The sequence below is a fragment of the Haliotis rubra genome, unplaced genomic scaffold (assembly GCF_003918875.1).
Source record: "Haliotis rubra isolate DU_JTF1 unplaced genomic scaffold, ASM391887v1 Scf673, whole genome shotgun sequence".
Classification (NCBI taxonomy): Eukaryota; Metazoa; Mollusca; class Gastropoda; order Lepetellida; family Haliotidae; genus Haliotis; species Haliotis rubra.
In genome coordinates, this window is record NW_025767383.1 from 288,978 (window position 1) to 313,751 (window position 24,774).

Consider the following 24,774-nt stretch of genomic DNA (forward strand, 5'->3'; position numbering starts at 1 on the left):
CTCAAGCAACAGTCATATCTCGCCTTGACTATGCCAATTCACTTTTGTTTGGGATAACAGCTTCCCTGGTTCATCGACTCCAGGTCATACAAAACACAGCCGCCAGGATAATAACTCGTTGTCCTGGAAGAGACCACATCACCCCCAGGTTAAGAGAACTGCATTGGCTACCTGTTGCCAGACACATAAAATTCAAGGTGCTTACCATTATGTACAAGTGCCTGAAGACCAACACTGCTCCATCTTACTTGTCATCTCTTCTAAACAACCATAGACCAACAAGAACTCTTAGATCACAAGATAAAGATCTGCTTATCACCAGACCACCCAGGACCAAATATGGGGACCGCTGCTTTGAATGTGCAGCTCCCATGCTATGGAACAACCTCCCTATGTCGCTAAAATCCGCCCCAAGTCTACAAACTTTTCGAAAACATTTAAAGACACATCTATTTGAAATGAAATAGACTGAACTGCACAAGAGCCTGTGAGCAGCCTAGCTGGAACTCGGCGCTATAGAAGTAGATTATTATTATTATTATGTAGAACAGATACCAACAAAGCAAAGATGAAGACGACTGACCCCATTCATGGCGTCCCCCCATCAACTACAGGAGTGCTGGATCGTCTGATCCCAGCTCAAACGGCGACACAAACTGGTACTAATTTTCATCAGTTGACTGGAGTCAGACGATCATAAATCCTCTATGGACAGCTCATCTCAAGCCCCATCCATAAAGATCCGGGTTAGAGTTTTCAGCAACCCATGCTTGTCATAAGAGGCGACTAAGACTAACGGGATGGGGTGGCCAGGCTCACCGACTTGGTTGACACACGTCGTCATCTCATCCCAGTTGTGTAGATCAATGTTCATGCTGTTGATCACTGGATTGTCTGGTCCAGACTCGAATATTTACAGACCACCGCCATATAGTTGCAATATTGCTGAGTGCGGCGTAAAACTAAACTCACTCACTCATCTCAAGCCCGATGGCAACGTGCTGCCAATGGACGTCAATCATCGGGTGCTATGTTTTAAGACATATGTTAATCATCTTTGGTCACGTGCCATGTTGTCCATATTAACTCTGCACTTCGTTGATAACGACGTTGAAAGGAAGTCATGCCAACCTCCACCTGAGACCTGATGACCTGAGAATCTCGGTGTGTTGAGCAATAGTCCATCGGGACAACATGCTGACAAAATACAAACTGTTGTTCCGCTTGCAAATCAAAAATGGGAAAGTAAATGCTATATGTCTTCGGGACCCAAAGTTCTCGTCACAAGTACCATTAACGACTTGCAGAAATGAATAGTGATTTATTCGTCAGACACATGACTGAATCCGACATCCCAGATCCCACACCAGGGTATGTTCTATTACCGTAGTTTATCTGTTTGACCCAATATCTGACAGCAGACACCAGATATCAATCATGGTCTTGTAGAAAAAACAACATTAACTCGGTGTAGCATGAATACCTTCATTTCAATAATATACCAAATGACAACACAGCATACAACAAGCAGTCTTTCCAATAATACAGGTATTGATATGTAAATACATATTCACCATCCAAACAGTTTCAGGTAAATAAATATTTGTCCATCGAAAGCCTTTTTGACGAGTTTTTGGCTGTGTCAAACAATGTCCATGTACTCTTTGATGCTATCTCAGTGAACCAGTTATCAGTTATGTCATAGAACCACAGGGGTTCATTCACTGTTTGGACAATTGATTCTTAAAAAATAAAAATCTAGACTTTTCCAATCACATATTGTTTTTCATGTTATGATTAACATATATTTCAAATTGAACGAAATAGGTGAAGAAATAAACATTTTAGAAATTTTTACAGCTACACTATTGTATAGAATACACAAAGTGTCGGCAAGGTAGCGATAGATTAATATTTTTACAAATTATTGACCAAACAGTGATTCGAACCCCTGTGCACAGAACATTTTTCTTTACCAGACAAGTGTTACATCAATACCTACAAGCGCTTGTATACACCAACTCTCATTGTATATCTTGTAGATATAGTGATGAATACGCAAAGTGACCTCTCCATGCAGTTACAGTGTTTGTCACATCAGCAATTAACATGTACAATACACATCTTTTCCAGATTCTCTGGAAGCTTTTACTGATTAGTTAAGACACTGCAATACTGACAACACTGAAGTTTAATCTGGCACACAAAGCAGTTAAGGACACACAATGTATCACTTGATTATGCAAACTTTGCAGCAAACAAACCCCCACTCCAGCAACTAACTGTATTAATGACTAATCTCACAACTAAAACACACTTTTCCAAAAACATAATTTGCCACCCATAGAAATATATATATCTATATATATATCCATGTATCATTTACCCTTTCAGCCTTGAATTCAAACAAAAAGTTGAAAAGTAAATGTTACGTGATGATACATTCTTGCATTGAATACAAATGTGTTTAATGCCACAGACAAAAAGACGGCCATGTTTACAAACTGGCTGCCGAAATACAGTAGGCCTTTTCGGAGATAAACAAACAACAAAGACAAATATATACCTTAGTATTTGACCTTTACACGGTCAGATCATTTTGTTTAAATACTGTATGTAATTAAAAGTAAACACCCACATAATACATACCTACAGGGTGTGATTTGGGGTTTTTCAGTACCTGCACCGAGTGTAACATGGCTTATAGGTTTGGCTACACCATCAACATTTTGGTTACACCATAAAATAATGTAACTGGTTCTAAAAAGTAACATAAACACTTGTTTAGCAATTTTTATGACTCAGTATCAGATACATTCAACAGAACCTGACTTCACGATGATAAATGATGAATGATTCAATTTTGCATTACTTTTATTCATAAATCTCATTTTATGATTACTGCTACTTAACTAATTTATGAGTACATAAATGTTTATGTTGTAATATGTCATGCGGAGAGAAACATATTACTTCCAGTCACTTACTTTGCTACTAAAACACACGCTGACAGCTATAAGATGTTGGAAGATTTGTTGTTACCTGCACCGAGTACAACCTGTTACAGAAGGTAACCTGCACCAGCCATTGTCAACATGCACCAGTGCAGGTTGTAAATAATGAAATCCCACCCTGACCTGGTACGTGTGGAATAAAACAAATTGCATGATGAATGTAATCTGATATGATATGTGTGGGACTTCAAGCAGTGGTATAAACACGGTGACTTATGAAGATATATGAATATGCAATTTGTTTCAACGTAAAATGCAATATAATTAATATAGGACAGGTTATGTTTTCCTACAGACAGGGGCGGTGGGGTAGCCTAGTGGTTAAAGCATTCGCTTGTCACACCGAGGACCCGGGTTCAATTCCCCTACATGGGTACAAAGTGTGATGCCCATTTCTGATGTCCCCCGCCGTGATATTGGTGAAATATTGCTAAAAGCGGCATAAAAAATAAACTCACTCACTCACAGACAACTTGATTTGTGACAGATGACACTCATGTGATCTCAGGCCTCAAATTTAATTTCTACCTGAAACCAGACCATGAAATTTACGAATTCTATAAGGGTCAGTGAACTAAAATCTGACATCACATAGGTAATATCTCAGCCATATTGAGCTTTCTTTGGCAATATGGAAACAGGCAAACTACAACAAACTGATTATGCACCGATAGATAGTGTCAATGTTTCATCCTGCACTCAGCAATATTTCAGCTGTATGACAGAAAAAGGTGTTACCACATTTTTTGTGGGCTTAATTTATAATCAAATCTTTAAAAAGTTTTTGAAATTCAAACAATAACAACGTGACTCTCAAAATAAACAGATTAGTATCCCATAGGCAACACTGGTAGTACATGAAGTGCAGGTGATCTAATCATATGTTTATGTTCTATTTTCCTAACTGCAGCCAGTTATGACTTATGTTAGCAGCCATCAACCCTCATTTAACATGCTGATGTTAGTATATTACAAATAATTAGGAAATGCTGCTTTGTACTCCATCAGCAATATTGCAGCTTTTCATCGCTTGAAAAAGAAATATCATATAAAAGAAAAGAACACACAATAAAAATGATGAAGATCAACAAAACTTCAGTCCATTATCAGAAGTGTTATCAGTAGTGTTAAGGATAACCTGGTATGGCATTCAGGACAGCTTAGAGTGGTACACATTCGTAACTACTCGTCCCTTTCCGTAACCTGAAAGAAGACTCGTACCCCTCTTGTAGCCATGTCTGGGAGAAATATCCCCCCAGCCAATCAGAAAGCGCGTATAGAGAAAAGAAATTGGGTTAAATAGGTCTTTGAAATATTTTTCATTTCGGCTTGCATAATTTTTCCCCAGACAATTCAAGTATATTTTAATTATTCCATAGTCCTCCTGGGTTTCCTGAATTTTATAACCAGGATATTTTAACATTATGGCGTAGGAAAGTATTTAAGCATGTTAAACATACCCTTTGAGGTAATTTCCTTGGCATGGATGCCATGTGTGTTTCCCAAGTAAACTAGAGTTACATGTCCTTGAAAATAGTTTGGCGACAAGACTATTTCTTTCTCTCTGCGCTTTTGCGCTTAGACAGAGCCACGTTAAATAAAATGGCTACGAGAGGGGTACGAGTCTACTTTCAGGTTACGGAAAGGGACGAGTAGTTACGAATGGAGTGGTACGGTCAGTAAACAAGGGGGAACAACTCATGAGTTACTTGTAATATCTTGTACATGATATGATGCCCAATACAGATGTTGATCTTGGATTTAGCAAAAGCAGTTGAGTTTGTTCACCTGACACATCTCACCCGGCTAGACTGGACAAAGGGCTATGAAACCATATCCAAACTGATTTTGTATTCAGTAATGACTTCTGATGTATAGTGTACCATGGTACGTTATGTTGTGAACCAGCATGTATCGTATCATGTGGTAATGTTGTAACACATCTTCAAACAGTATTCCAGTTTTATCATAGCGCGCGTGTGTCATCTTGATGTGAGAGATGAGGTAGGTCTTAGGACATCTACCACATCGGTGAATCCCATGAACCTGGGGCTAGTGCTGTCAAACATAGAAACATCATCTTGGTGAACCGAGATTCAAACAACTATAGGATTCTGGCGTGCCAAGGGGATACAACTCTGCGAAGCTAATCGTGGTGCCTCAGATGACTTGGCCATCTCATTGTATAATGAATTTCTGTATCAAGATGGACACTGCAAGCTTTTAACTTTAAAAACATTCAGCAGGCGGACAGTTTTACTTTCCCGTCAACAATCAGAATATACAGATTTACAATATATGTACAAAACTTAACAGCCTATATACAGCACACAGCATTAACTGGAGGCAGCCATTCCGTGTCCCCCGCTGGACTCTCCACCTGTGCTTGGACCTGGGGGTACAGAAAACCAATGTTAGAAATATAGACGTGCAAGGTGTATCCATATACCCCATGACAATCCCTCCAACCATCACCACACACAGTCAACTGATAAACAGTATATTACCTTATTACCTATGAGGGCGAAAATATCGGGATCATATTTTTCATACGAAGCCCTAGGACAAAATATCACTTTGTCATGGTGACGTGACGTCATGAACAATGCTATGACATCACGTTTCTTCTGTGATTGCGTTCTATATGCGGCGAAGGCGGGTAGCCAGCCTATGTTTGAAAGTAGATTGGGTTTATTTTTCTCAATTTGACGACTTCGGTAATAAACAGAATATTATATTTGTGCCCATATCATACTATGTTTACGACTATCATGCCTAAATATCGGTATATCCCTTGCTCCCGCTCGGGAAATACCAACATTTAGGCACTCGTGTCGTAAATATAGTTTGACATGGGCACTCATATAATATCCTCTATGTAGATAAGCCAAATTTTGAAGACAAAAAAAGGCCAGTCTGTTGAAGGGGGGCATACACACAGGATTATCTACAGGATACACTTTCAACAAGTTTCATGAAACATTTTTTTGACAAAATATGATAGTGATTGTTGCGAACAATGCTGACCAAAGTTATAAATATTGGAGGATATAAAAATAATTCAGTATGGATTTGTTGACACTATTTCCAATGACTGATCATGACGAAAAGACGAGCGAAGGTTGGGGGGTCAAAATACCATTTTGATACTGATTTTAATGGTCAAGTTAGGGGGTATACCTATGAGGTGAGTCGAGGTGAAATTGGGTTTAACGTCGTGCTTGAGTTTATTTCGCTCATATGACAACATGCATGCGTGTGTATGTGTATGTGCGGCTGCTTGTACTAGCCCAGACTGAAGCTGGTTTTATAGTGCTAGCCCACTGAGATACCATGCCACAGTGAAGCATGAATACCCTACTCAGACACATTATACTGACTCCGAGCCGACCAGTCCTTGTTGTACCCATAAATGCTGAGCGCCAGGCAGGGACCAACAAGTACCATATATTAACATCTTTTGGTATGACAAGGTCGGGGATCGAACCCGTGACCTTCCGCTCTCCCGGGCGGACGCTCTAACCACTACACCACGGAGGCGGTCGGTATACCTATGAGATCAGCCTACCTACAGTAATATACGGTAGTAGATGTAGGATTTTTCTAGACAAGCCCCGTTCCACAAAGCAATGATAGAGCTATGACAATTGTAAGTCTATAATAAAGTATTGGACTTATGAACAACTTATCGCTACAACAGCTTTGTGCAAAGGAGCCCTACTCAGAAGGTGTAAGTCCGTGCCAGTTCAGAAAACAGCAGCATCTATTCCCACATTGGGGCCGCCTCAGTTGTCAAGTGGATAAAAAAACACCTGCCAGGAGAGCAAAGGTCAGTGATTCAATATCCCTGGTCACCTCTTGCCAATAGAGGTGAGGTGAGGTGAAATTGGGTTTTACGTCGTACTTGAGAATATTTCGCTCATATGACGACGTGCATGCGTGTGTATGTGTATGTGCGGCTGCTTGTACTAGCCCAGACTTAAGCTGGTTTTATAGTGCTAGCCCACTGAGATACCATGCCGCAGTGAAGCATGAATACCCTACTCAGACACATTATACTGACTCCCGAGCCGATCAGTCCTTGTTGTACCCATTAATGCCGAGCGCCAGGCAGTGACCAACAAGTACCATATTTTAACGTCTTTCGGTATGACGCGGTCGGGGACCAAATTACGACCGTCCGCTCTCTGGGCGGACGCTCTAACCACTACACCACGGAGGCGGTCAACTTGCCAATAGAGGGGCAGTGGGGTAACTTTGTGGTAAAAGTGTTGGCTCATCACGCCGAACGCCCGGGTTTGATTCCTCACATGGGTAGATGTGTGAAGCCTATTTCTGGCGTCCCTTGCCGTGATATTGCTGGAATATTGTGCTAAAAGCGATGTAAAACCATACAGTCTGTAAATAACTGAGTCACTGTTAGCAGCATCTCATGCCACTGGAGTACAATGATCAATCGTGAAACTTATAATAATAATAATAATGTTAAAATTTGTATAGCGCCTGAATCCAAGGTTTGCTCTAAGGCACTTGGTCGAATGCTCTGTGGAAAAGAACTGTTTTAAGTTCTTTTTCGAAAAGGAATGAAGTCTGACAAGTTTTTCAAGTTTTCAGGTAGTTGGTTCCAAAACAGAGGACCTGCTTTGGCGAAAGCTCTATCGCCATAACTCGCTCTGCGGGTAGAGGGCACTACTGCTTGTTTTATAGAGGCTGATCTCAGGGTTCGCGATGGCTGATACCATGACACTAGTTCAGTCAGGTATTCTGAAACTTAACCAATTTTCCTTCACACTAGCTGATATCTCATAGCTCCATACATACCCGGCCCGTCGTCATGGTGATCATCTGGACCGTGAGCCTGGTAGCACTTCTTTTTATGACCTCGACAATGCTGCGAGCATCCATCGTCACCTTCATCTTCTGATGATGATTCTCCAAAGCGATCTCGGCTTTTCATAGACACAACAACCTGGAGGAAACATCACAACACATGAGACTAAATATCATTAGGAGAGGGTTACTGGGTTTGTTACCTGTTATGCAAAAAATGTGGACAAAGTGTTACTGAATCATGTACCTTTGATCAACTTTAGAAGAAACAAAACAAGTTTTCATTTTATGTGATGTTGATATGTACATCCAATACACACAAATGTATAGCACAGATGCATAAAAATATGATAGTAACTGAGACTTTTCGCCGATTATGTGTTTAAATGACTACGTGAGAGGGTCACTTGTTTGTGTGACTGCTTGTTTCTGGACAATATATTTCTGACTGACTGACTGAGTTTGGTTTTACGCCACTTTTAGCAATATTCCAGCAACATTCCGGCAGCGAACACCAGAAATGGGCTTCACACATTGTGCCCATGTGGGGATTCGAACCCGGGTCTTCAGCGTGACGAGCCAACGCTTTAACCATTAGGTTACCCCACCGCCCCATATATTTCTGAATGTTGGTTTGTTGTTCAACGCCATGCCATCTATATGGTGGCATTCTGTAAATAGTTGAATCTGAACCACATAATCCAGTGATCAACAGCCTGAGTATCAATCTACGCAGTTGGGATACCATGACATGTGTCAACCAAGTCAGCGAGTCTGACCTTCCGATCCCGTTAGTCGACTCTTACGACAAGCATGGGTTGCTGAAGACCCAATTTTACCCTAGATCTTCTCTGGTCATTTATGAATGTAGCACAAAAATGAGTCTAAAAGTGTTATTTATTAAAATAATGAAACAAAACAAAGTACAATTGTTGATAGTAGTGTTGGGAATTGGCTAAAATCTCATAATTGATGATTGGTTCATTACGACCGATCAATCATCGAAAATAATTGGTAAGCGTCATTTATGAAATGTTTTAATGCAAAAAAAAAAGGAAAAAAACATGTAGTTCTTTGGGTTGTTTTGGGCAAAATTTCACATCTTTAAAGGACTGACTGACTGACTGACTGAGTTTAGTTTTACGCCGCTTTTAGCAATATTCCAGCAATATCACGGCGGGGGGACACCAGAAATGGGCTTAACACATTGTGCCCATGTGGGGAATCGAACCCGGGTCTTCGGCGTGATGAGCCAACGCTTCATCTTTAAAGGATGACTAATATGGAGGAACATACATTTCTTAGAGTCTTTAAGATAAATTCAATCATGACTTGAAACGAGCTTGTAGTGCTTACGAAATGTTACAGACAAAACCAACCATGTGAAAAATACTGTTCATGAAAACAAGTGTTCTAGAATTGTTTGTGTTCGATTATGAGAAAACATGATCGATTGCTTGGTCGTTTAGTCACTGCGACCAATCTTCGATTATTTCAATTAATCGGACCACCACTAGTTGATAGTCACACCAGAATAACAACCAAGAGACTGAGATACACCCATGACTAGGGGTGGGTATTGCAGAGAATTTTCATATTGCGATATATTGCGATGCGGAAGCACATATTGCGATATGTATTGCAATATATTGCAAGGATTATTTTTTTTAACAAAAACTACTTATAATCGAGTTAATGCTTGCTCATAAAGCAAAAACACAACAAAATCACTATGATTGATTAACCTTTTATAAAAACTTTTAATCATGACAAAATAAAAATGTAAGTAACATTTGGCACTAATGAAACAGGGAAAAGAACGATTAAAAAAACGGAAATATCCGAAGATTTCTGAGTGTTACGAAGTTTTCCGAATGCATGTCAAAATATCGGTTTTCGGTCAGCGTATCGCAATCCGTATCGTTTTCATGTCTGAATTGGTAAATACCGGTAAACTGGTTATATTGCGCAGCCCTACCCATGACCATACAATCCTGGTATGGATAAGGGAGACAACTGTACACAGCCCACCAGGTCACCCATAACAAAGGGAGTAATCATCACAATTACCAGGATTACAAATACAAATAAACAAAAGCAAAATGGTTCTAATGTGTAGTCCTACCCGTCCTACAGGCTTCAAATCATGATCATGCTAATGATCATTTGTATAGATTGTATTTCTCAATTATTTAGTGTCAAAAGCATGTCTAAGTGTGAGGAAACTGATGAAGAGTAAATATGCATTGTAATAATTATTATTGTTATTGATGTTGTTGTTGATCATAATCATTACCATCATATTTTCAATGTCAGACAACAGCATATCTATTATTGGGATCATATCTGTCTTCTCTACCCTGTCATCTCCCAACTCTATCAAACCATATGGCTGGAATATTGCTGAGTCGCGGTGTTAAACAACAACAACCAATCCAACTTTATCAACATATGTAGTCTTAATCACGTCTAACATTTAATGTTATGTTAATCATTTGCTCACAGGAATAATGACTGTTGTGACAAGAAGCAATATTCTATCATGCCAATACCCAACTCTGAGCCTAGTGGTTGATAGTATGAGCAAAGATTCACATGATCAGGGTGACACACAATCAGCACTTATCTGCCTAGGTACATATACAACCAAGTTATCAAAATTCATAGCTGGGCTCCAGATAAGGGCCATATCGGTGTATGTACGGATAAAAAATATGCACGATACGGTAGGAAATAATTGAGAAAACGTAGCAGATACGCACCACAGCAATGGTTTACGGTTTTAGAATCACTTACAGACGTATTTATCTGAAAAAGTATTGTTTTATTGTTCATTGACCTGTTTACACAAGAGTAGCAATGTTGTGGTGCATATATGAAACGAAACACAAGGTTACTGATACTTCATTAAATTCCATTCAGTACTCTAAATGTACACTTAAGGTTTTCCAGTACTCAATATTGAACAAATAAGGAGTACGTACTCCTGATGTTGAAAAATTATCTGGAGCCCTCTAATAGCATGACAAGCATGATGTAGAGACGTCTTAGCACGTTTGTCACCTATTCTATATACACTCTGCACTGTATCCCCAGGGGTGAGGATGTATAATGAAACAATGATCCATAGTTACATTTGGACTTCTTCTTGCCCATGTCCTCATTGTCAACAGTTTCTGAAGTCCATTTTACTTTCTTGTCAGGTTTTGGCTTCCTCAGTTTTAATCTCAGCGCTGGACTTGGCTGAAAGAGTGAGAGAGTTGAGTTGAACATGTTTAACGTCACTCTCAACATGTCGACAGTAATATAGACAATATATAGACAATATATATATCAAGCTGTGTCATGTGGGTTTCAAGCCCGAAGTGATCATCACTGTGATGCATGTCTTAGTCGTTTACCACTTTTGTGAAACCAGGGCTCGATTTAAGAGATGTTAACCTACTTGCACCAGGTGCAACCTAAGATAAAATCCTAGTTGTACCAGCCAAATTCCAGTTGCACTGTTTTTATTGCAACATGTAATGAAAGAGATATGCTATTGCATTGTTTAGATTATTTAGATGTTTTATTCAGAAGTTTACCCACTCAAACATTTACTTGCACCTGGTGCAAGTTAGGCTAATAACTAGGTTGCACTTTTGTAGTATTGGGTTGCACCAGTGCAAGTAACAAAGCACTAAATCGAGCCCTGGAAACCCACAAGCAATGGTGGTTATGGTGCTGACAAACCTAGAATGAGTGAATGAGTTTAGTTTGTGAGTGAGTTTAGTGAGTCAAGTCTGGACCAGACAATCCAGTGATCAACAGCATGAGCATCAGTCTACGCAATTGGGATATGACTAAACCGAAAAACATACAAGCATTCGAACAAATGATTTCTGGCATGCCCAAGGGAAGCAACTCAGTAAAGGGAATTAGCATTTGATTAGATCACTGATCCACCATGTATACCACATGTATTTCTCATGTGTAAAGCAAGGTGTATATTGCTGAACCACATTGACATGCTGAAGTGGTCATGGAAATAAAGAGAAACAGATTTTGTCCTCTTATTGCCAAATGCAGATTCACTATTTATATACATACAGAGCTCCAGATAAGATTTAGCTCATGTGGGTACTGTACCCACTGTATTTTTTTTTGGAGTGGGTATTATGAATGTTGAGTGGGTATTTCATTTTCCGTTACCCACTGCTTTCAAATATGTGCGTATTTCAGTCATTTTACTCAACTAAGTATTATGTCATTGAGTAAGTTTACTAAGCAGGTATGTTCTGCCTCATGTCATACCTAATCAAAACCAACTTAAATATAATGGAAATGATTTCATAAAAAATCCCTCATCCTATACTGACAGTACAACACTTGTCCTATACTAACAGTGCAACTTGATAGCAATCGATGTCTTTTTCATTACGCAAGCGATAAATATATTCTGTATGCATTTGTTTTAAACTTTTTGCGTATCTAACATTTTAAATGCGTAATTGGTACGCAACAATTATTTTTCAATGCGTAATTGTAAATTTTCTATGCGTATTTTACCCGGATACGCAGCTTATCTGAGCCTCTGTATATATATAACTTAAGTGAAGCATGATTAAAGTAATCTGCAAAAGAGAGAGGAAAAAACACTCCAGGAATATAGATACAGATACTGAAGACCTCAATATTTTCTGAGCTAAAACAATATTTAAAAAAAATGACATATACGCTAATGAATGCAACAGCATCATGTCATTGGAAAATCTCAATAATGAATAAGCAGAATGACAGCTGATTTATGTATAATGTAAAACAACATGATATGAGAAGACAACTTGTCTCTTCCTGAAATCTCACTGACAGATTAGTGTCCATGGTGGAAGAGTCTGTCTGTTAATTACACCAGAATTGATCTTCCGTAACCCATGCTTGTGGTGAGAGGCAACTAACGAGATCAGGTGGTCAAGCTCGCTGACTTGGTTGACATATGTCATCGTATCCCAATTGTGTAGATCGATGTTCATGCTGTTGATCCCTGGATTGTCTGGTCCAGACTCGATTATTTACAGACCGCTGCCATATAGCTGGAATATTGCTGAGTGTGGCGTAAAACTAACCTCACTCACTTAATTACACCACATGAACATCAAAGTATGGGGATTATTACATGGTGTATGGTAGTATGGAACTAATATTTCATCAGTATACCCAAAAAAACACACAAAGCATAGCTATGTCTACCATTAATTATGAATACACAATGCTTATTTAGAAATTTATCAAATGTAACATGTTATATTTGGGTTTACACTTTCTCAGAGAAGTACAGACTCTTACTTTTTGGTGTTGAGTCTCATCCGGGATTTGAACTCATAATGAACCTTATTGCCTGCACACACAAAAATTAAAGCAATCAGCTAACAAAAAATCTACTCAGCAGCTGCAGCTCCCACAAGAATATAGGGACGCTGGGGTAGCCTAGCAGTCAAAGCGTTTGCTCGTCACGCTGCAGACGGGCGGGTTTGATTCCCTACATGGGTACAATGTGTTAAAAGCATTTCTGCTGTCCCCCGCCGTGATATTGCTGGAATATTGCTAAAAGCGGAGTAAAAATAAACTCACTCACTTACAAAAATGTAAGTCTGACTGCTATCAGTATCAGTCTAGATGACACACTTTGTGTGCTCACCTGGTAAATGTACTGAGAAAGTGTACTCCCAAATATAACATATCATCCTGTTACAGGCTTTCAGACACTTAAGAACATCCATTGGAGTCTCTCACACGAACAATTGTAAAACACGCCAGTAACTTATTAAAGACAACTTTATCTTAAACACAAGCCATCATCCGACTATTAGCAATATTTGTGTGACCCACCCCACCTTGAAACATCCAAAAACGTGTGACATCCCCAAAAATCATTCTCCAACAATACATTACCATTATCTAGTTTTGATATGAGTGTACATGATGTTCAAATCAAGTTATGTGGAACTGAGGAGGTGCTAGGGAGACATATATCTGATACATATTCTAGAAACACAAAACACTTCACCAGATTTAATTGTCTTGCCCTAATACTGATGAGATGATGTGGAATGGAGCTGGATAGATTTGCTTTTTCAAAAAAGCGGTTGGTTTTGGCTTTATAAAATACATTTATTCAACAGTCAAGATGCGGGACAATGAACAATGATGAATATTATGCTTTATGAAAGGTACATAAATGGACGCTCGCCTGATAAACTACGCCTTAAAAATATAAACATTTATTGCAAACGAAATCACATTTTCACAATGAGTAAAAGTAAAACGGGTATGCCAGTACACACATATAGGACAAACATGTGTCATCGTAGTCTGCCCATGTTAAACAACGATGCGACATTTAAAACGTAATAGATCAATGTGTCACAATGAAGGACATGAATCACATCACTGCCAGTGCGATGGACCGTATTTTTAACGGGCGGCGTCCAGGCTAATTTGTGATTTGATGTTCGTGAGAGAGAAATACCCTTACCGGCGACTCCTGGGTAATGGTTTCTGTCACTGACACGTCTGTGACACTTGTACTGCCTCCTTCAGCCATCACTGGATGGTAACGTTGAAATTGTTGCAGTTCGCGTAGGATGTTATTTTCAGATAATCCGACTCAGCGATCAGTCATTTTCCTGTAAAGAAATTATTTCCGGTGGAGTTAGAATATTAGAGTTACCTGCCCATGAGTATTCGAGCGCAATGTTCCAATTAGTTCGAGGTACAAACCGAGGACGTTATAGAAACACTACATTCGACAGATTTTTTAACCTTTCAGGTTATATTGATTACTCAGTTTGTGAAGTAATTTGCGGTAACATTTATTTGAAGTTGCATTGTCGGATCATATATTCGGACTTCACATGTTTTCGGACGGCAGTGTTTACTTAATGAGGCGGATTACGTCACACAGACATTGTAAATAATCGGATGACGGCTTGTGGTTAAGAGTTAGTGGTGACATGTCTTACAATTTGCTCATGTGATATTCGGGACAACAGCTGATGTTTCAAAGCGTCCGAAACCCATAACACGACAATCATATAGAAAGAGTAAGTAAACGAGTGGAGTTTTAGCACTATTCCAGCAATATCATGGCGGGCATTTATATATATGGAATGAGTACGTTATGGTCGAACTATATAACAACGAAGGAGCACTTTAAAGTATGAAAATCATATATAAATCATATATATGCCTTGGTAAAATACATTTGTAAATTCCCTCACTGTGAAACAACCTTCGCTTGTTACATTCCCTCCATATAATACTCTTGTCCCTCGAACTAATTTTCGCGTCCCATTCTCGTACATGTAACATATAGTTCACCTGTTGTACATACTCTTTAAAAGAGTGAGTGAGTATGGTTTTACGCCGCTTTTAGCAATATTCCAGTAAAATCAATTCGTGGGGTGGGGGGTGGGGGTGGGTGGGTTTGCGCCAGAAATGGGCTTCCCACATTGTATCCACGTGGAGAATCGAACCCGGGTCTTAAGGTGACGAGCGGACGCTTTAACCTCTAGGTTACTCCACCGACCCTCGTGGCCTCAGGGGTCTGACGTTATATTTTTGTTTAATTACTTATTTACATTTAACATTAAATCCTAGTTTACATTCAGGTGACAATTAATCACAGTCGATGTGATCTTGTCGATCGATTATTGTCAGTGTTAGCTGAAATCCTTCAATTGATTTTTCAGCGGGCTACATGGAGATTGGTACCTTGAACGGGTCACATGGACAATGCATGCCCGTTCCTTAACAACCATAAACTAGTATTTTAATGAAAAGTAAGAAAAAAACGTGTTCTCTTACGAAATATGCATTTTGCATGTTATGTCAGATAAATGACAAAAGTTGAAGAAAATATGATTTCTTTAATGAAACAATGATGCACAAGCAGTGTCGTGTTCGAACTGATTGTTTTCGCTTGGCTGATCATGGATGCCTTCAGGTGCTTATTTTAAAAGCAGACCAAGTGGATCCAAACATGACATGCTTTGCAGCATTACGTTCATTGTTATATTCAAACCTTGTTTTTTATTTACCGGTAATAATACCGCGTGTGAATTCTGAGTCAGACTGATTGCACTGACTGCAGTGATGGTTGATTGGTTTGTTTGTTTGTTTATTGTCTAACGCCACACTCAGCAATGTTCCAGTGATATCGCGGCAGTCTGTAAACAATCAAGTCTACACCAGACAAGCCGGTGATCAACAGCATGAGCATCGATTCGGGAAGCGATGACGTGTCAACTAAGTCAACGAGCCTGACCACCCGATCCCGTTAGCCCCCTCTTACTACAGGCATGGGTTGCTGAAGATCAGTTCTAACCCGGATCTTCACGGGTATCCAGCAAGATACTGCCAGGCCTCACAGAGCACATGCCACTATTCAGTATCTTCAGGATGAAAGCATCACAGTGCTTCCATGGCCTTCCAAATTGGTCGACCTCAACCCCATGACGCATTTGTGGCATGACCTCTGCTGACGCATACGTGTGTTGTGACCTTAAATGTAGAATGGGCTTAAGTGTAGAATAATCATGATTATTCATCAGTAGATGGAGAGATACTAGGCCGTGTATGTGACGTAGCACATAAGCTCCGCCCACTGATGAATATTCATGATTATTCTACACTTAAGCCCATTCTAAATTTAAGGTCACAACATACGTGAACGTCAACCGGCGCCCCAGACATTAGATGAACTGTCGCAGGCATTACAATAGGAATGGGCCAGAATTACACATGGTCGAACCAAAGGACTTAATCAGTCCATGTTGAGACGGTGAATTTCTCCCCTAACTTGGGGGAACCAACTGCAAACCTTATGCTGATGAATTGCACGTGGATCATGCATCAAATTGCTGAAAAGCATGTGCAAATATCGTGCATGTGAACAGCTGCGTTTTGGTGTAAAATCTTGTTTAGAATTCGCCAATTTTCACTGATTTTTATCATTTATTGAAACTCATGACAGTAATCTTTTCAACGTTACGAATTTGTTTTACAATACATCAGTTCATGTGTAAACAGTACCTTTAAACAGTATGGAATACTGTTGCCTGAAGTAAGTGGCTATATTTACACTAGTGAGTCTAAACTTTTGACATGAAGTATATATTAGCCAAAGGTCGAGGGAATATATACTGAGTCGAAAAAGAAACTTCACATTCTTTCGTCAGGGCACTATAAAAGAACAAGAGATGGTAAGATGGTTAAATTGTTATTATTTCATTGCTGAGATCTGTGTGATGTACTCGATACACTGACAGTGCCATAATCAGTTCCATTAGGCTACACCGCCGTTCCAAAACATGGGTATATAGAATGTCAAGTCACAAGAATGAAAATGCGAAATTTCTCAGTTCAATATCGTGTATGGCCGCCCCGCGCATTCACCACTGCAAAACACCGTCTCCTCATCGACTGCCTGATGCTTGTGAACACGTGGTTGGGGATTCTGCGCCATTGCTCTTGCAAGGCAGCGCCAAGTTCCTGCAAATTCTGAGGCTGGTTCCTAAGACCACGAAGCCTTCTCCCAAGTGCATCCCAAACGTGCTCTATTGGATTAAGGTCAGGGGACCTCGATGGCCAGTCCATGACGTTGATTCCAGCGTTTTGAAAGATATTTCGTGTCAACATCGCGGTCCAGACTGGATTATCTACAGACCGCCGCCGTATAGCTGGAATATTGCTGAGTGCGGCGTAAAACAACAATCAGTCAATCTGAGGATAGTCAAGACCGCGTATTGTTTGGCAATGACGTTTTATATTTTCTCACCTGATAATTTCATCTGCATCTGTATGTTTGTGGACAATTTTAGGAAAGGATAGGGTTTCTATAGTTAGTCACACCCGCTGAAATGTAATGTGACTCTGCCACTAACTTGTATGGACTGCTTCAGCGGACTTGCTGCTTTGAAACACGAACAAAAGAATACCAGTACAAGTCTCTTTGCAATGCGACCCATAACAGATAATGACTTCTCCTTTCTAATGGACACCATTAGCAATTTAGCTATGTCCATTTCATGTTTCAATTAAATATTTATTTGTCTCAAGACTGACAACAAGAGGCGCAATTAACTGAAAGACTTCATCAGCATCACAATCTTAGATTGTCCTTCCAATCGATATCAAGTATCGATATCAACACAGGTGCTTGTAAATGAATGGAAACATTCTGGTAATGGTTTGACCATTATCAAAAGGTCGTTTGAAATTGATCACTTGATATATCCCATACAAAGTGCTCTGGGGGAACAACATCAAGTAGATTTTCAGGAATGGCACACGGCCAAAAGTTTAATGTTCATCTCGGGAAAGATCCTCTCAAACTCACCTGGATTATGTGGTGAAATGCCACATACAAAGCTGAACATGTTCACAAAGAATTGTCGTCGTTATACAGTAACACAGAGCAGTTTTGTCATATTGAAACATTGGCATGTGGTAAGAACGAAGCTACAATTACCGTAACTTGGTGATGGAATGATAGACTGACTGAGTTTGGTTTTACGCCGCCTTTAGCAATATTCCAGCAACATCACGGCGGGGGACACCAGAAATGGGCTTCACACATTGTACCCATGTGGGGATTCGAACCCGGGTCTTCGGCGTGACGAGCCAACGCTTTAACCACTAGGCTACCCCCACGGCCCGATGGAATGATAGAGGATAAGTTCATTGTGTTTGACACTGAGTGACACTAATTGTACATGTCGATGCTATTCTCTACATTATAAGTCCCTAAACATACATGCTATGGTTCTGACAGCAGCAATCTCAAAGTTAGGTAGCATAATCATGGACTGACTGACTGAGTGAGTTTGGTTTTACGCGGTGTTTAGCAATATTCCAGTAACATCACGGCGGGGGACACCAGAAATGGGCTTCACACATTGTACCCATGTGGGGATTCGAACACGGGTTTTCGGCGTGACGAGCCAACGCTTTAACCACTAGGCTACCCCACCGCCCCGATGGAATGATAGAGGATAAGTTCATTGTGTTTGACACTGAGTGACACTAATTGTACATGTCGATCCTATTTTCTACAGTATAAGTCCCTAAACATACATGCTATGGTTCTGATAGCAGCAACCTCAAAGTTAGGTAGCATAATCATGGACTGACTGACTGACTGAGTGAGTTTGGTTTTACGCCGTGTTTAGCAATATTCCAGCAACATCACAGAGGGGGACACCAGAAATGGGCTTCACACATTGTACCCATGTGGGGATTCGAACACGGGTCTTCGGCGTGACGAGCCAACGCTTTAACCACTAGGCTACCCCACCGCCCCGCATAGTAATGGAGTCTATTATCTTTTTAATACAATTTATAGTATTACAGTATGCCGTTTTGTAAATGAATAACGAAGGAAAACATTGTTGTGAATGAAAGTGTGTAGATTTTAATTTAAACCATAAAGATAATCACAAAAAACCCTTAAAAAAACCCTTATATGTTCTTTACCCAATATACCGGTTCTCAGAAGAAATATTGCAATACGTATCTGTTGAAAAGCCTATGGCGATATACCGGTATGCCGATAATACCGCGCAGTCCTAATATACTAATATACAATATACATACATGTATATGTTTCAGTGTTTAATAGTCGGTGATTTTGTGAAATCACTGTGACCCCCAGGGATTTCATGTATTCCCTAACATTTCATTCCCTAAGGGATTTCATGAAATCACTGATTTTCATGGTGTTCCATTACACACATTCCCTGTTTGGATGTCAGTGAATGTGTGAAATTAATGTTTGTAGTGTTGTCTCATTTCATCCCTCAGTTCTTAGGAGTTGAAAACTTTGACAATTTACCGATGACACTTTTTTTGCTGCTTACTACCTTGAGTCGAGGTACCAAGGTCATTTTCTCGCGGCTTTACTGTTAAGTTTCCTTTCATCCCTCAGGTTTTAGGAGTTGAACACTTTGACAACTTACTGTTGACACTCTTGACTAATTACTACCTTTTGCGTTAAGTGCCAGCGCAATGTGCGTAGTCATAGGCGACGCATAACGGTAGTATTTACGTAATCCTTTGTCCATCTAAATATTCACATGGGACAAACATTGTCAGTGTAACGAAAAATGTCACACACCTCGATGTGGAACTTGCTCAATTGTAACTAAAGACTGCAAATTGACATTTTGTGAAGACCAACTGTTTACTATCAAACAGCATGAACTACCGCAGCAAAGATGTTATATATGTTTGAACATGCGCAGGGATGTGGTGAGCAATATATTGGAGAAATTGGGTGTATAAATGTAACGCGGGAATGGCCGTTTTGTCAATTATTTAAGAATGTTAAACAATTACGAATGGAAAAAGAATAAATGTTCATAAGGCTATTTAACCTAATTTTAATTAAAAAGTATAATTTTGTAACCTTCCCAATTTAGCTCAGTATGTATCTGTGCACTGAAACCATAATGCATTTACGTCTGCCACTATTGTTACTAACTATGACGTCAAAATACGATGACGTTACAAACGATATATATGCTACAGTAAATATGTATATATGTATAGATCTGTGTGCGTGCGTGTGCATTCAAACACGCCACCCCCCACACACACACACACACAAATGCACACACGAGAGGACATACTCAAGATACATGTATCCTATCAATATGGTACTAAGAAAAGAGCCAGGTTGGCCATGTTTAGATTCAGATTAATAAGCTAGCTGTACCCTTGGATGCACACATCGATATGTTTAATGAGGTTTTCGCTTGACTTGCTGAATGTCTTGAAACAAGAACAGTTTGGGTCATGTTTCCACAAGCAAGATTATCTAGAACCACCGACAACAAAATACATCTTGATACATCAGACGTTTACATCAGATACAGAATCATGTTTAAGATTCTCATCTTTGTGTTCAACTCTCTCCACCTTCTGGCACCAGTATATATCAGTGACTTGTCTCACTTTACAACCCCAGAAGAGAACTGAGACCCAACTCCTCACGAGTGCTAGAGATTCCACTGACAACAAAAAAGAATTTCGGTGACAGAGCTTTTTCTAAAGCAGGACCGTGTCTGTGGAATAACTTGCCACCAAACATCCAGAACATTGAAGACCTTGAACAATTCGAACGTGTCTTGAAAACTCACTTTTCTGACAGTGCCTTTGCCTAAGCGCCTCTGAGCAAAGTTGTTGGAAAAGGCGCTATATAAATACTAACTTTATTATTATTATTACAGTTAGCATTGCTCTTCAGCAATCCATTCTTGTCGTAAGAGATGACTATCGGGCTATTGTAGTCAGGCTCGACTTGACTTGTAATTGAATCCCAACTCGATGCTCATGATGTCATCCACAGGATTGTCTGGTCCGAATATTTACAGACCACCGTCATATAGCTTGAGTATTGCTGGGTACCATACCATGACGTACCATACTATACCTGTCGACAGGGATGCTTATTTTGAGATTATTGTTTTGTAATTGACATTTTTATTTATACAGTCCCTGTTACATGGAAAAGACTCTGGAGCCAGGTCACCACAGAGTCAGGAATCATTCTAATTACAGATGCAATACAATTTTATACAGGATCACGCTGCAGACAGTTACTTCGGAATAAATTGTTTTAGTAACATAAAAGTTTAACATAAAATGGTTTTATGCCACAAAACAAAATATATACACTATTCACATAAACATTGACAAATATATTATAACAAATATACTCAGCGTCATTAATGAAGGGTCAACATTATTGGTAACACTATTTCTTAACAGTTGTAAAACCTTCGGTTTTGTTTGAATCTATACGGCTGAATACTTTAAAAAATTCTTATTTAATCCAAACTGTCAATATGGAAATCCACCTGCCACTTAATGTAATGATTTGTACGTGCAACTCGTTCTCTCCATGGGATGAACTCGGTCAACGTGTGTACACACGTCACCCAGCACCAGTGGATCTCCCAGGACTCCGCAGAGCTCTAGTAGAGGAATGGAATGCGATTCCGCAAGCTTTCTTTATGAACTTGATAAGGAGCATGAGAACGAGATGCATGTGTCTTGGACGCGCGAGGAGGGTACACAAGATATTGAAAATGACCGAGTGCTTCATGTTTGAAATTTTCATTTTGAAAGGTTGGTCTATACATCTGATGTTTGCTAGTGGTGTTTGAGCTTTTTGTCTGTATGTTACGATGTGTCACGTTTGTCAACACATTAAACATTATGATGACACTCTTACTTCTATCATTTCTGAGAAACCTTTCTGTACATGTGCTATATATCATTTGACCCTTTATTAATGACGCCTTGTATATATATTTATTGATAATCTGTCTTCGTCATTATGGGAAATGGTTCTATAAAGGTTCCCCTGTTGAATCTGTTTCTTTTATCGATATTTAGGATTAGTTTTCACGCCCAAGCTTGTCTAGAGTAAAGCTCAGGCATGTCTTGCATCCCAGGCCTGTAAAGTTATTATGTCTTTAAATGGTTTTTCAGAGAAAAATTGGCAGCATAGCATGTACTGATTTACTTTGTTATGGCTCTGAAATTTGGGGAGCATGTTATTCCAAAATAATAGAGGCTGTGCAAATTAAATTTTGTAAACAATACTTTTGTGAACAGAACTACATGAAATGGTATGGTTCTTGGCGAGTGTGGCAGACTTCCATTACAGCATTTGTACATGTCAAGAGTGATTAAATTCTAGTTTAGACTTATACATATGCCACAAAATAGACTCCATCATCAGTATTATTTAATGTTAAGATCTATAGATAGCTGAGCCTATAATACCTGGGTAACAAAAGTTAGACACATACTGTTTCAATATGGATTTGGTTATGCTTGGCTAAGCCAAGAAATTGGAAATGTGGAGTACATTGTGTATCTATTCAAGCTAAGGCCAGGAGATAACTTAAAACAATCTTGGTTTTCATCAGTCAGTGAATCTCCCATATGCATATTTTATTAGGAGTTTAAAACTTTGTTAAATGTTGAAAGCTATTAACCGCTGCACATCGTCTATGCATGGAGTGCACCTATCGATTGATGAAGGCCATTGGCACCTTGAACCACACTCTGAGAAAGGCCAGACGCAATAAATCGGCTGTGTTCGACCTTGGTATGACATTATTCAATCTCCTCTGAATTTCATCCCAAAGATGTTCAATTGGGTTTAAATCAAGACTAAAGGCTGGCCACTGCATAATGTCGACACCGTTCTGTTGTAGGAAGTCCCGTGTAGCTCTGGCAGTATGGGCCCGAGCGTTATCAAGCTGGAAAATATTTTTCCGGTGACGTGCGAAATGTGGTATGACGTGGGGTCTGAGAGCTTGGTCGATGTAGCGCACCGCTGTGATGCCGCCTCCTCTCCCCGGACCAAGGTTCTGGAACACCACAGGACCCACTCTCTGGTTCAGGCATATTCCACCCCATACCATGATGCTTGCACCTCCCCATGAGTCTCTTTCAATAACACATTGGTCTGAGTAACGCTGGCCACATCGTCGCCATATTCTTGTTCTGCCATCTGCAGTTGATACGCAATACCGACTCTCATCTGTGAACAGAACAGTTCTCCATTGCCTGTATCGCCAGTTTTGATGTTGTAGGGCAAACTGTAGACGTTCACGCCGATGACGAGGGGTGAGGATAGGTCCACGCTAAGGTCTACGGCAATGGAGGTTCCCGCTATTAAGACGTCGGCGTACTGTATCAGCACTGATTGGTCTTCCGTGTGTTCCCATTGTCTGGCGTGCTGCTTCGGATGCCTGCATGAAGGGATTCTGTACATGCTGTCGCACAACATGGTGGTCTTGTCGTCTTGTGGTCACCCTTGGTCTGCCAATACGAGGGCAATCATTTGTGGTGTTGGTGGCCCAGAAACGTTGCTGCAGCCTGTAGATGGTCCGAACGTTGACCTGGAAATGATTGGCAACGGCTTGTGCAGTGTAGCCAGCTTCACGTCTTCCTAGCGCCTGGTTCCTCTGAGCTGTCGTGAGTAGCGGCATCCTGGTGACATTGTAATGTGAATGTTTCAACCAGGTTTGGGGGTGCATTCTATAGGGCTGGCCCTTGTGAACAGCACGTGCAGCATGAGTTGCATGAAAAACATGGAGAACACCGTACCATCACCGAGATCAGGTTGCGTTTTTGAGACCATTTCCTGGGTTCCATTCTGAGTTTGGGAAGGAATGTCTTTGCTCAGGTAAAGTTGTTGTCAAAAATATACAATCAAAACATTAAATGAGTTTACAGTTATCCGTTTCTGCGAAGGAAACGTCCAAACTGACGTTTCTTTTGATGCTTAGTATATAACAAAGTTCACAAAAGAACCATACACCTATTATTCATTTGTAAGTTTTTTGCAAAACACAAATGATGATGTTACATACAATGTTGGCCTGTACTTATATCATGTCCAGAAATTGATTAATTCCAGGATGTAGAGCTGCAAAAGCCCACCTGCACACTCCCATTTAATACAATGTCATTTGCCTGTATCATGGGCCGAACGCCTCATTACTCAATTAAAAAACTGTCTGTCTGTCTAATTATAAACTCCCTCTTAAAATGTGTAAAACTTAACTGAGTGTCAGACACCTCGTATCTATATACACACTGAGATTATAGTTTATGTTTTAGAAACTCAGAAAAAAAGAAACAACCTTGACAAGTCCACTATCGATCATGTTTCAAATTGGGTTGTAGTGAGATCGAACATTGAATGATGTCTAAGGGCTATTCGAGCTTTGTCCTTCCATGGCATGGTGGGTGTTAGTTATAAATATACAGCATTTCAAAATCTATATAAAAGCTATTCAGAGATAAATCTTTTATGTTAACGTAAGGCGGTGAAGTTCATTCTTAGTTACATAAGATCAAAGATTTT

At 39.8% G+C, this 24,774-nt stretch overlaps 1 protein-coding gene and 1 long non-coding RNA gene across 2 annotated transcripts; one reads left to right on the top strand and one right to left on the bottom strand.

The window, feature by feature from the left end:
• The first annotated feature begins 6,151 nt into the window (after positions 1 to 6,151).
• Positions 6,152 to 7,285, top strand: LOC124257806. The gene is made up of 3 exons (XR_006893372.1): positions 6,152 to 6,201; positions 6,573 to 6,884; positions 7,256 to 7,285. It is a non-coding gene; the product is annotated as an uncharacterized LOC124257806 (long non-coding RNA).
• Positions 7,286 to 7,800: 515 nt separating this feature from the next.
• LOC124257791 (E3 ubiquitin-protein ligase PPP1R11-like) lies at positions 7,801 to 14,519 on the bottom strand. The gene is given in 4 exon segments (XM_046691934.1): positions 7,801 to 7,953; positions 7,955 to 7,983; positions 10,979 to 11,087; positions 14,359 to 14,519. Coding segments are annotated over 4 exon segments (360 nt in total). The 5' UTR covers positions 14,428 to 14,519.
• Between the last annotated feature and the right edge of the window lie 10,255 nt (positions 14,520 to 24,774).